A 14344-nucleotide genomic window follows, 5' to 3' on the forward strand; every position below is an offset into this window, starting at 1 on the left:
ACACACGATCAAGTGTTAATTTAACTGTGTCCTCCCCTCCCACTTCCTCCACCCATGCCCCTCCCCCTTCCAAAGCACACGATCAAGCGTTAATTTAGTTGTGTCCTCCCCCTCCTCTTCCATCCCCCTCCCACTCCCCACGCACACGATCAAGTGTTAATTTAGCTGTGTCCTCCCCCTCCCCCTCCCCAGCACATGATCAAGGGTTAATTTAGCTGTGTCTTCCCCCTCCCTCTTCCATCGCCCTTCCCCTCCCCTCCACCTTCCGTAGCATGCATCAAATGTTAATTTAGCTATCTTCCTCCTCCCCTTCCCTCTTCCATCCCCTCCCCATTCCCGAGCACACGATCAAGTGTTAATTTAGCCGTGTCCTCCCCTTCCCCTTCCCTATTCCAGTCTCCTCTACTTCCACTTTCCCTCCCCTTCCGAAGCACACGATTAAGTGTTAATTTAGCTGTGTCCTTCCCGTCCCCTTCCTTCGTCCATCACCCCCCACTTTCCCCTCCCTTCCTCACCTTCCATCTTCCCTCTTACATCCCCTCCTCCCATTTCCCCTTCCCCTCACCTTCCTACTCCCCCTCTCAATTTCGTTAACTACAATCACAAATCGGTTACAATTTCTCTCAAAACTAAAAAGTATAAAATAAAGAAATATAAACATTTTTTTAGCGTGCTTTTTATTAAAATGCACTAAAAAGTGAAAAATTATTTTTTGAGACAAGAATTTTCTTACAATTGAGTATGACTACAAAAATAAAAGTTTGGGCCTCATGGAAATGCTACAAGAAAAGATATATATATATATATATATATATATATATATATATATATATATATATATATATATATATATATAAAATATATTTTTTTTTTATTTCTAGTAGCATTTCCTTCAATGTTTGGGGCCCACGCTTTTATTTCTGTAGACATGATATGATCAATTGTAAGAAAATCCTGGTGTGTCTCAAAAAAATAATTTTTCACTTTCTAGTGCATTTTAATAAAAGCATCTTTTAAATTTTTCTTTTATATATATTTTTTAAATAGTACTTCGGATATTCCGCTCAATAGCAACTTGGTTAACTGCATGGACGAGCATTTTGAATTTTTGAGATTGCCTTTTGGTTAATTCGTTTTATTTCCATCCCTTATGATTGTGTACAACAACTTTTCACTTTTCCGCGTTCGCCATCGCCCGGGTGAATAACGACATTTGGAATGGAATGGAATATAGCGTTCAGGCTAAAGGTCAAGTACTGGGACCTATGAGGTCATTCAGCGTTGGAAAAGAAATTGAGAGTAAGTAGTTTTGAAAGCTGTAACAGGAGGAAAACCTCGCAGTTGCACTAGGAAATAATTGTTAGGAGAGGGGGGTTAGCGAGATGGAAGAAGGATACTATGAATGGAGGTACAGTAAAAGTAATGAAAGAGGTTGTAGCTGGGGACCGAAGGGACGTTGCGAAGAACCACAATGCCTACAGTGCACCCCGTGAGGTGCACAGACGGTCCTAACCCCCTACGGAATGTAGTCGTTTTCTATTAAACAAGAATCGATTGTTTTGGAAATTCACGGGGGTAACCGATATGAGTTTTCTATTCAACACGAGTCGATTGTTTTGGAAATTCACGGAGAAATTCATATAAAAACTAAGTGTTTTTTTTTTTTTTTTTTTGTATGAATCGACTTAGAAGGACTCAAAGGGGCAACAAGAGTACTAGAGCAAAGAGGAGAAAATATTGCCAATGTCCTTGTAGACCTAGGTGACAGGTTAACAGCTCAACAGTATTTGCCCACTGACGAGGAATACACTGCAAGTTTCCTTGCAGTTCTATGTGAAAGTTACATAAACCATATCAGGTCACGCACGATGAAGGTATTCTCAACGCCCTTGCTTGACATTTCTCACAAATGCCGCTTATGCAAGAGCAATCTTTTGCTGTATATCTAAGAATATGCTTACCCGTTTGAAGATTTATTTACATTTATTCCTTTATTTTGATCTGTATCTTACTATGCTTCTCTTCTCCTGAACACAGTATTGTTTTTTCTTTTATTTTTCTTGTCTTTTGAATGTCGTACGAGATGGAAGGTTACCAGTCAATTAGGCTAATGGGCCACTTGTTTTGCTCACAACGGATTGCATATGTTTGAATAAGTGTGAAAAGTATTGTCTTATTTTTTGGAACTAGGTGGATATAAAGCATTTCATTCTATAAAACACACACGATATATATACATATATATATGTATGTATATATACATATATATAGGCTACATATGTATATATATATATATATATATATATATATATATATATATATAATATATATATATATATATATATATATACAATATAATTATTAATGACAGGACCTCATTTAAACTGGATGGTATCTAGCTGAGATATTTATTCAAGAAAAGTTCCATGCTTGTAATTTTTCCTGGATAAATATCTCCGCCAGATACCATCCAGTTTAAATGTGGTCCTGTTATTAATTGTATTAATGCACAGAACAATTGAAAGTGATAAAGTTCATATATAAATAAATATATATATATATATGTATATATGTATGTATGTATGTGTATATATATATATATATATATATATATATATATATATATATATATATATATATATATATATGACTATTTATCACATCACTGTGATATATACAATAAAAAAACGTATCCAATATAAATAATATATTTTCATATATGTTATTTTTAAGTTGATAATAAGTCCACCGTCCCGTGGGATCGAACCAGCGACGGACGAGGAATCAGGACTACAGTGACGCACTAAATCGGCCACAAGAGAGGGCGTCACTGTAGTCCTGATTCCTCGTCCGTCGCTGGTATCCACGGGACGGTGGACTATTATCAACTTAAAATTCCTTCGGTAACATATATGAAAATATATTATTTCCGAGGTAAGTGAATTGATATTAAAGGACGTTTGTAGTGATTATATATATATATATATATATATATATATATATATGTATGTATATATATATATATATATATATATATATATATATATATATATATATATATATATATATATATATATATATATATAGTGTATGGGTAAGAATGTATGTTTTTAGTCCTTTGAACCTCATACGTGTGGTGCCAAGTAAAATGGTTGAAATGATGACAATATCATCTGATACGTAATTCACATTAAGTATCAAGGTAGAAAAACAAAGTCTCCACTGAGAACATCTTGAAGCAGATGTCCCTTGAAATCTTGGATTTTCTAATTTCCCTTGTGGACAGAATGGATTTTTTTCTTAATATTTCCATGGTCACGTAATACTTAATGAAAATGTAAGTTTCTGCATATTGTATTGGTGTGTGTATGTACACACACACACATATATACATATATATATATACTGTATGTATATGTATATATATATATATATATATATATATATATATATATATATATATATATATATATACATATACTTTTTGGGCATAGTTTTCCTCTTACACAATTTTCGTTAAAAGCAATAGCTTTGGTGGCATCAATAAGTTTCTTGCAACACAAAGACGGCTTCGTCAACCTGGCCGGAATCGGCCTTACCCCCCACCAAAGGTCACTCCTGAACCTCGCTGCTTGTGACTAGGGCCAACAATCAACAAGACGTCGTAAAATTCCCTAAGGTGAAAGGAGATTATGGACCCGGTTACTGCTGGGACAGTGAAAACCCATTAGGCAGGCAACCCCCTAAGGCCCATCATCTCTCAGATGACATCCCCAACCTATAGGATAGCGAAGGTCCTGAATGATTTGCTGGTACCCTACATAACTGACGCATAGTCACTGAAATCAGCGGTGGAGTTCATTGACCTCCTGCATGAAAAAGGACCAGAGGACGACATCGCCTCACTCGACGTTGAAAGTTTGTTTACGAATGTTCCCGTCGAAGAAACGCTCAGCATCATCCTTGATCGTGTATACAGGTCCGACAAGAACCAGCTGCCCATTTCCGAAGATGTCCCCCGAAATATGCTGAAGGCAAGTACTACGAAGGATTAATACGGAGGCCCCTTTCCTCTCATTTGGGGGAATTATTTCGGCAAGTAAACGGAGTCGCAATGGGATCCCCACTGGGGGTCCTTTTTGCAAATACGTACATGGCCACCGTCGAAGGAGGACCTTCCGAGCACATCAAAAGCCTGAGATTTACGGGGCGGTACACTGACGACATATTCGTCACAATAAAAGAAGCCGATGATGCCAGAAAACTAGCAGATGCTCTGAAAAGAAACTCGGTGCTCAACTTCATCACAGCGCACAGCCACAACTTCACCACAGAGCACAGCCAGCAGAAGACTACCGTTTCTTGATGTCCTGGTAAAACAACAAGGGCAGTTTAAAACGACCGTGTATACAAAAGCAACGAACGCTGGCCGTTGCTTGAACGCATGAGGAGAATGCTCGGACGCATATAAAAAGTCTGTTGTGAGTGCGTATGTCAATCGAGCCTTCACACACACAGCACATCGTGGAGAGACATACATAACGAACCTGATTGAATTCGCCAATTGCTGACAAACAACGGCTATCCAGATGAAATGACTGAAACTGCAATAAAAAAGAAAATGGACGAATTTTACCAATCCAACACGACGACGAAGAAGGAGGAGAGCCTGATTATTCACCATCGTCTACATTATGGGTCTGCATACAAGGAGGATTGTTGCACACTACGTGGGATAGTAAACAGAGGCGTAACCCCAAACGCTCCCTACCACAAAATAAGCCTCAGAATTTACAGTAGGCCTACCCTTGTAGCAGCCCTAATAATGAAGAACAGCACCGCTCCGGGAGGACCGAAAGAGATGTGTTGTTGTTGTGTTGTATTAAGCCAACTCTTGTGTTGGCACGGGCCTTTCCCTTGTTTGGCTCGTTATTGCATGAACGTAGTTTACAAATTCATTTGTCCAGAGGAGATGTGTAAATCTCACAGCCATAACTACACCGGGCACACCATAACGACCCTTCGGAGACGTCTACTGGTCATAGAAATCAAGGGGCCATTCATCAACATTATATAGACGTTCATGACAGGAAGCCATCTCTACAAGAGCTGACAGAAAGCACCCAGGTCGTGCACAAAGAGGATAACTATGGTCGTCTCTTAATATCCGAAACGTTAAGCATCGCTATCCAGAAACCGACCCTGAATATTCAACAAGAGTTGGACCATATACTCCCCTCCAGCAGGAGAAGGAATGCACGAGCCAAGAGGGACCAGACAGCACGCCCCAAACCACCGGGTACATCGCGCCCTTGGAGGATACGAGAGCGCCCAGCGAAGGCCAAGTAACATGCTTGCTCAAGTCGCCCAACACGAACCTCCAGCCGTTAATCAGAGTAGACCATTTGGACGCACACATACACTCAAACTTAATATTATACACATTTATGTATAAACAGACATTTATTTGTACCTTCACATATGCTATAAAATACTATTTATTAGTGTACATTTTATTATGTATTTGCAAACTAACATGTAAGATTGTATAAATTTTAAACACACATTTCAGGAAACACTGGCGCATGGTATTATATTTTGAATATTTATTTACTCACGTGTTCAAACTTTCACTTTTGTACCCAAAACAACGCCCTGAAATGATTAAGCTGTTAATCCCTTGACCGACCAGTACCCAGACCTCAAGGTCATTCTCCCCACACGATGATATGGAAGGTCGAAAGGCCGCACTGTAAGTCAGTAGTCACATGATAATGCCATAAAGGCGAAACAGCTGTCGCAACAAAAATCAATAAATGGAAGAAGGAAGTCTGCGTATTTTTCGCCGGAAATTGACGAACGAGAATCGGAAAAAACTCCGTCGGTATGAAGAAACTTATTGATGCCACTAAAGCAATTGCTTTTAACGAATAAATACATAGCCTATATATATATACACACACATATATATATATATATATATATATATATATATATATATATATATATATATATATATATATATAATGTATACTTCATAATACATACAAATCTATATTTCATAAACGCATTCTTTTCAGCAATCGCAAAATGACATCCAGAAGAAACCAAGAAGACAAGCACCGCATTTAGACTGGAGGAAAATACCGCTACTAAAACTTATCAGGTCGGTAGACTCAATAGTTTTTGTCTGACAAAGAACAACCGACAAAGGAAAAATCTTTGCGTGTGAACATATTTTATTCCATGTAGCCTAAAAGTTTCCATCGTAAAGATTTTAAATTTTTATTCGTCCACCCTCTCTCCCCCTCTCTTCTCCTTCAGGACACCCAAGGTTCGACTGATAACGATTCTCCTCAGCATCATGATGTTCATGGTGGCTCTGTCCTACACCGGGGTCAGCTTGAGTGGCAACCTCTATGGGGATGACCCCTTCGTGTACATGGTCATCCTGGGCGTCACGCAGGTTCCCAGCTACACCATCACGGCACCCCTTATCAAGTGGCTCGGTAGAAAGAAACCTATCATTGGCTGCTTCATCTTAGGAGGTGTCAGCATGGTTACTCTTGGGTTCATTCCGGCAGGTCAGTGTCCGGCTCAGGAGCCTCCTACTGGTGATACGTGCTTAGCTATCGTTAACACAAAAGTAAAAAAAAAAATACATTTGTAGAACAATCAGCATTAGTTTCCTCCTACTCTTTCACCGCACTCTTCTGTTTTTTACACCCATTAGGGAAGTTTTCAAAACTACTCTCACACTAACAATAGTTCCACTAATTCCTACATCAGTTAGCTTTGTTGTCTTTAATCAATTTTAATTTCTGTTAAGTTTTACCACTGAGCTTCAGGTCCACTTTCTACAGTGGGCTTTCACTCTCCACTCCATGAAATTCATACCAGTATCACCTTCAAACACTTTTTACTATAATTTATTTTTCTTCTCTTCCACTTTTTTTCACTCTTCCACCTTCTCCTTTGTTCTTTCTTCTCTTCAGATTCAGACCACTACATTCAGAACGTATTTCAGCAGACAAGCTGCATAAATGTTCAGCACACGCACTAATATTAAGAAGATTTGTTTCCCTTTTCTGTGCAGATTTCATGATGCTATGAATTTATACTTTGTAGAGTTAGTCTTTCTTATAAAACAGGGTTTCTAAAAGCTTGAATAGCTTTATTAAAGAGGATAATTATCGAGTAACGAGGGCAAAAGAATACCTGGAGAAAACTTCTATCCATGGTTACAGTTCACTAGTTTTGATTCCACAATTAACTGGTTTATACTGCCCTAAGCCATCATTGGTATGAACTCGGGTATGACTAAGGCTACTTCTGTCACTTCTTTCTCCAGACATTAGCTGGCTCGTCTTGACGTTGGCCATGATTGGCATGTTTAGCGTCAGTAGTGCCTGGATGATGATGGCAGTTTACCTGACGGAACTCTTCCCGACAGAGGTCAGGATGCAGGGCATGGGTACAACTACCTTATTCTGCCAGGTCGCTGGCACCATAGCTCCTTACATTGCACTGTACTTGGTAAGTTTATATTTCCTTTTACTTTTAACTGTCTTAGCTCTCCACAATCAACTCAACCACATATATATACCTGTAATAACATCAGTAATTTACACATGTCTTCATTATGCCATAAAATATTGCCCCACAAATACCCTTTAATTTCGAATTGACTTTATCTTTGGGATAATTTACACCCGAAGACCATTGTATATGTTATGTACACTTAGACAGGGCAGGAGTGAAGTGATCTCTTGATATGTTAATAAATAAGTCCACTGTCACATCTGTATCAAACAGGGTTCAACTCCGACCAGGCCTTATGCATTTATCATATATAACAGTCTCGGGTGTAAGTTGGTCCAGAGGAGAGTCAATTTGATATTAACGTGTTTTTGTGGCTTTACGTTTGCATAAAAATCACACACACACACTCTCCAGCAGAAGCCTAAGGTGAAAAAAAAAACGGTACAGATTATGACATTATCAACCATATAATAAATAAGAAACCAATGAAATATTTCAGGGACCCCTATTACCCTGGGTACCGTCCTTAATTTATGGAGTCTGCTGCTTCATTGCTGCCTGCGCAGCTATACCCCTGAGGGAAACCAAGGGGAAGCCCATGGTGGAGACCGTCAACGACCTTGAAAATCAGATCGTAAGGTGAGGTCAAAGGGATCTGTCTGAATCACTGTTACCTTAGTTCAAATATTTATACAACTAAGTTGGAAGAGACGGAACAGGGCCAGCTACTGCCTATCAAGCAAGGCAAAGTGTAAGCGTTAATACCCACCCTCTCTGCTGGCGGATATGTTTCGCTAGTAAACAAAGTCATGCTTGGCTAATTTCAAGAAAAAAAAAAAAGTGGGCATTTTTGATGAGACACGAATTTTGTTAGGCTCTGGGATCATAGCGAAACTTTTGATGTGTACATAAGTTGTCATTCAGTCAATAAAGTAACATAAAATTACACTACACTTACTTCTGAACAAATGATGTGCAATATAATTTCCATTATTTAAAGCTATCCATACTGCTACTATTCTGTCTCTCCAAACGTTCTCAGTAATTGTTAAAGTTTTCAGATATTAGAACGGGCCTCCCACCGGCATCAACGGTGCCAGGGTGCTTGGTTTCTGCCATTAAACTAGTTGAAAGAAGTAAGCACTCCTCACAATCGAGACTATAGAAACGAGCTGCAGTTGCAGTTGTTGATTAAGCTGACCTTATGCCAGCGAAGGCCCTTGATAACTAAGGCAATGAATTTGAGCACCCCAAAGGCATGGCTAATCTTAAATGAAAAACCACCCTAGCCTACTTTATTTTAGCAGTTTCTATTGTCTCGATTTCCATACAAATTAGTCTAAAAATAAATTATGTCCCCTTCTCTATTCAACTAGCTGGTAATAGTGCGAGTATTATACAGTACTATGAATGTTCTGAAAATGTCAATATTAATAGCCTTCTTAAGTCTTAAAATCCCACAATGCCAAAGATCATCCCCATTTATCAATATTTCTAGTACTTATGAGAATTATTAGTATCTTTTAAGGCACATGACAGACATCTTGTTATATCCTGATAAGTGACATCCCAGACCATGCTTCTCCCCAAACAGGCAAGATGCTCCAGACGAAGACGATGAGACCACAAAGTTTAATGAGTGAGCTTTATCAGAGTTCTCGGCCAGAGGACAAGATACATCAACAATGAAAAGTGAAGCTGGGATGTGATTTACTTTTCTGCTTGACTACCATTGTTATCTCTGATCACCGGGCATAACATATCAAACACATGAACGTAAATGGCAAGAAAATGCGCAAGACATGCCAGACTTTGAAGCCATTTTAAAAACCTGCAAAACATTTCCAAATTGCATGTCTTTTATACCTGTTTTACGTATGTTTTGTCTGTGTCAGTACATGTCTATTTTGTAGTTGCAGATTCAATGGAAAAATACAGAATGCCAAATTGGTAATATTTACTTTAATTTCTAGCCAACATCAATTTTAAAATCACAGTGTAGAAAATGGCCATTTTGGCCTTTTTTCCAACACAATATGATGGATAATTGAATAGGTTTGGCATTTACCAATAAAAATATGAAGCCTTCCATCATTTTGTAAGTCCCTTGTTATTGTTTTGAAGATGTTTATTTTTAAGAAATTCAGCCCGTCAAGACAAACACTGTAGAACTTTTAGTCATTCAGCAAGTAAGATGGTGAAAAGAGGGAGTTGGAGAGGCTGGACAGTAAGATAACAAGATCCAGGATAAACCTAAGCTGAAGTTAATTACTGGGACTGGCAATGGCACAAGAAGAAATGTATACTTTCCAGGTGTGTACCTTTCAAGCTCAAGGTAAGGAATATGGTCTGTGCAATGCTCAAGGGTAGAAGTTGGTGCCCCTTGCCAATTAGGACCCAGTGTGCAAGGGCAGGCTGAGATGAATTTCTGAATTTTATCTCCATGATTATATATAGTGCTTTAGGTCAGGTTAAGGAGGGGGTGAGCCTGGGGTGTGAAGTTCCCGGGCCAGGTAAGGGCATGGCACCCTAGGTTAGGATGTATCTCTACATTTTACCCTGACTTTTATGGTCCTCTAGGTCTGGTTATGTGGCAGTGGGGGAGGAAACGTCAACCATACACAATTAAGGACCTAACCTTGATTAGCTTAAAGGATACATACCTGTACTTAACTTTTCCTTTTATGGGTGGTGCTACAGGTCAGGTTAGGTCTGATTTTTGAAATCTATGTTGTCAGGCCAAGCAATGGGCACTTTTGGCCATTCAGTCCTTAGGTAAAGTTAGACGGGGTCAGAGTTTGGCTTATGTAAAGGTTAGGTAAGGAAGCATCTTTGTCAGGGTCCTTGCTACACTGTTATGCTCTATCAATTTTTAGGTGATTATATAAATTTTTAGGTGACTATAAGTTTTGATTTACATAAGCTTTGCCCCTCTGTTTTCCTTTTATTGTTGAGATTATTGTCCACTGCACCTGACTTAGTTTTTTTTCCCCGCCTAAAAACCTCGCTTTCCCACCAGAGTCCCCAAAATAGGTAGTTGGGAGAGAAAACAACAACGTTAAGGGTTTCTGCCCACAATACTTCTTGGAAATGCATTAAACAACAAAACTAGTCAATAAAAAATATATGTCTACGTAGCCTATCTGACTATGTATTAAAATATCATAGCGCCTCTTACCAATACAGTTTTAGGCCTATTCCCCACCAGTAAGCTATTCGGTCGTTACAAAGTTTATCTGGGATTAGTGTTACTGCACTGGTAACTAAAAAATCAACATTTGCTTCAGGCAGGGTATTCACGCTCAGGTTTACCTGTCAGTTCACCCGTGACCATTCAACAGAAGAGCGTCCACAAGAAAAGAGTACTGTAGAACTGTCAGTCTGACCGTCAACTGGAGGCCATCGTCTTCAGCTCTAGCCTTGCCCTTGTCGTCGCAATATTCCATGACATCAATGAATACTACACTGGCTTTTGAGGAGGTCGAGTTGTATAGATTAGCTGCTACAGTGATTTACTTAATAATAGGCAAGAGAAAAAGGGCACAAAAAAGTATGAAATATTGCCTGTTAAGACCAATATCTACTCCCATACAATATTAATGAGTAAGTTTAAATTAGAACTGGGGGTTGGTTCAGTTCTTTTTGAAATGGACTGTGAAACCTACTTTCTCTAGTATAACCTTTCATAAAATGGCAGGACACTGGCCTAGGCCTACACCAGTTTGCCTGTACCAAATGGAAATATTTTTTTTATGTTTCATTATATGATTTGAACTCAGAACGGCCTACAAATAGCACTTCAGAGTCTAACAATGAAATGACTTAGGCCTATACATAGTTTATTAATATTCTGGTCAGAGCAGCTGAGATCTTCCCTAGGCAAAATACAGTGGGGAACTGTCACAAAGTCATTGCTTACCCTTAAGTTCACACATGCAATCATCTGACAACCGGTGGAAGAAATTAGGTAATTACATCAGTTCATCCATTCTGGTGAGTGGACTGACTTCGCTTATAAAATGTCTTCTTCACGTAAGTTTTAACGCCAAATTCGATAACCTGACAGGTAAACCTGATCGTGAATACCTGGCCTTAAAAGTACAGGAGCAGGAAATTCGGTAAAACTACTTTACTTATGTGGCCTGATTCCCGGTTTGCTGCTGACCGGCCAGGTTGGCGGCCTTTTGGGAGGGGGGCTGTTTACCCGGCCAGGCCAGGCACGTCCCCCCGGGTTAGGTTAGGTAGGTAAGATCTGGTTAGGTCAGGACCTGGGGCATTGCAGAAATGGCTATGTCTATTTTGCATGAGAAACCTGTCCTGGTCGGTGATCATGGAACTGCCGCACAATCAAAGTGAATTTTACCGAAATTTAATTAGTGTGTTTTGATACTACTTCTTCAGTATCGTGTTGACCTTCGAAGCAATCTTCTCGCGGGAAGGCTCTTGTGCCCTATTGTTTAGCGCAGCAGCTAAAGCTTCACAATATCAAGTCACTTCACGGTAATAAGCTTATGATTTTGTCCACTATTGTCTATGGAATAATCTAGTTGTTATACATTTAACTCGATCTCACGATAGACGGGTCTTATTCCCAACTCAACCATTATGTTCATAAACAGTTACTACAACTGCACTGAGTTGCCAGTTTCTATCCCTTTTAGATGCAAGCCAGACTTCTTATTTCAGCATAATTATGAAGAGAGCGTGTCACGATCTTTTTATGCAAAAAAAATGTCGTTTTAAATGTTCTTGCTTACAGAATAATAATGTTGTGACAGAAACTAAACTAGACATAGTGCATTGCACTTGTCAGACTGTCACAACTTCACGTGTGTTTACACACTGACATCTACATGTGTCCACACAAGTGATACCCTCTATAGATCTCTGACAACAGTAAAGCCATATTACTACTCCATCATAATTCGTTATTTTGTATTACCAGTGACAACATAAATTAACAGACCTACATGTTACCAAAATGCACTTTGTAAATATTAATACATAATTGATTTTTTAAAGTAGGTCTTGTCTTTGAGTTATCAGATACCCCAATCTGAGTTGCGTATTTAAATGAATGCAAAATTTCTGAAGCCTCATGTTCCTCCACATGGTTACAAAGATTACAGGAACTCGTCTTGCACTGAAAATTCTAATTTACCCGGCGAAAAACACAGTGAAAATTCTTACTTTATTTTTCGCATTGCTAAACCAATACCATGTTCAGACAAATTTTCATGGGAGTTTATGTGCAAATACCCTTCTATACCTACACTGGTGGTCACCAAGCCAAGTCCTCATTAGACAACGTTATTTAATCCTAAGATCTATCCATTTTTTTTACTGCAGTTTTTCTAACTCTCGATCTCCTAATTTGAAGGCTTGTAAGTAACCGTTACAAGACTGAACCAATGATCAAAAATGCTTTAAGTGACATTTGTGTGGGTCTCATGACACCAGTGGATTAAGTAGCTTGTTGTTGTCTAGATTAAGCTGGCCTCATACCAAGACGGAATCTTGTGGTCATAATTTGGTTCAATGACAGACTTAGCCAGTGCGGTACGATCTCAAATACAACCTGATCACAAGGTACCGTGCCTTTTGCTCTGGGAACTTTAAATGACTATTTAAAATTCAATATAGAGATTCCGCAAACTTATTCGAAAATTTGTAATATTCTTGTTTGAGACTAAGGATAATACCGGATTGCATACAAAAAGACGAATTTTAAAAATATGTTTATTAAAATAGATCCAATTTTTCATTACTTTTGCTTTTTTAATAAACAACTTCAAATGTAAGAGGATATAGAAATTAATGTACAAAAATAATCTTCATTTATTTATAAACTTGTATAAAATTTAACATACTGAAAAAACAAGTAAAATTAACTAGACATGAAACATTCCATGGCTTAACATTGCAATTTTTCTTTCATATAAAAATTTAAATACATAAACTTTAATTATGGTTCAACCTTCCTTTATAATTACAAGTACTAAAATATATTTCTCAAAATTTCACTGAATTATGTACATAAAATATAAATTACTTCAATGAATTAGGTGTGTTCACTAATATATATATATATATATATATATATATATATATATATATATATATATGTATATATATATAATATATATATATATATATATATATATATATATACATATATATACATATATATATACATATAAATATATATATATATATATATATATATATATATATATATATATATATATATTATATATATTTTATATATATGTATGTACACACATACACATATATACATATATATATATATATATATATATATATATATATATATATATATATATATATGTGTGTGTGTGTGTGTGTATGTATGTAAACCTCAGCAATCCACAGATCTGAGACATTTCTGAAAGACACATACAAAGTAGAGGAAACCCCTGCCACCTTCAATCGGAAGACCCTGCATACTTCCGCCTGCAGTTTTTCCAACAACCTGCATTTTGGCATTTTAGAACAAATCACCGTTTGCCTTCTCCTAAAGACACGATTTATGTAGAATTCCCTTAAGTCAGCGATCTCATCTGCTCGACTGTGAAGACTCCCATTGCTGACATCATTTCCTTAAAGAGAGAGCCTCCCTTCTTCATGAGGTTGTCTGGCGAATCAAACTCGACGAGCTGGAAAGGTGAAAGAAGAAGAAGAGAATTAGTATTTGGTAGACCTTCAATTTAAGGATAAATGAACACAGGACTATAAAGTATATTGCAGTATTCTGGACTATCTTAATCTGAAGAAGGTACTA

At 37.8% G+C, this 14344-nt stretch overlaps 3 protein-coding genes across 9 annotated transcripts in view; 1 reads left to right on the plus strand and 2 right to left on the minus strand.

Annotated features, from left to right (window-relative positions):
• The window catches only part of LOC136835185 (organic cation transporter protein-like), a 28334-nt gene extending 18838 nt beyond the window's left edge, over positions 1-9496 (plus strand). For both annotated transcript variants that reach the window (XM_067098410.1, XM_067098413.1), the window contains exons 9-13: positions 6081-6166; positions 6325-6584; positions 7352-7536; positions 8042-8181; positions 9137-9496. In XM_067098410.1, coding sequence (XP_066954511.1) covers positions 6081-6166; positions 6325-6584; positions 7352-7536; positions 8042-8181; positions 9137-9185 — 720 coding nt within the window. In that variant the 3' untranslated portion in view covers positions 9186-9496. The remainder of the gene's footprint in view (positions 1-6080; positions 6167-6324; positions 6585-7351; positions 7537-8041; positions 8182-9136) is intronic.
• LOC136835183 (organic cation transporter protein-like) overlaps positions 1-12440 on the minus strand; it is a 58527-nt gene extending 46087 nt beyond the window's left edge. The window contains exons 1-2 of one of the 4 annotated variants that reach the window (XM_067098407.1): positions 12364-12411; positions 11933-12328 (exon numbers count right to left, since the gene is read on the minus strand). The gene's annotated coding sequence lies outside the window, so the exon portion shown is untranslated. Of the gene's footprint in view, positions 1-11461; positions 11695-11932 lie in introns of those variants that run through there. The other 3 variants (XR_010852011.1, XM_067098406.1, XM_067098408.1) reach the window with 3 other exon arrangements.
• A 1398-nt stretch (positions 12441-13838) lies between these two features.
• LOC136835186 (ATP-binding cassette sub-family C member 5-like) overlaps positions 13839-14344 on the minus strand; it is a 48113-nt gene continuing 47607 nt past the window's right edge. For 2 of the 3 annotated variants that reach the window (XM_067098415.1, XM_067098416.1), the window contains exon 28: positions 13970-14219. In XM_067098415.1, the coding sequence (XP_066954516.1) occupies positions 14106-14219 (114 nt within the window). In that variant the 3' untranslated portion in view covers positions 13970-14105. Of the gene's footprint in view, positions 14220-14344 lie in introns of all 3 variants that reach the window. The other variant, XM_067098414.1, reaches the window with a different exon arrangement.

Source organism: Macrobrachium rosenbergii, chromosome 55 (assembly GCF_040412425.1).
Source record: "Macrobrachium rosenbergii isolate ZJJX-2024 chromosome 55, ASM4041242v1, whole genome shotgun sequence".
NCBI lineage: Eukaryota > Metazoa > Arthropoda > Malacostraca > Decapoda > Palaemonidae > Macrobrachium > Macrobrachium rosenbergii.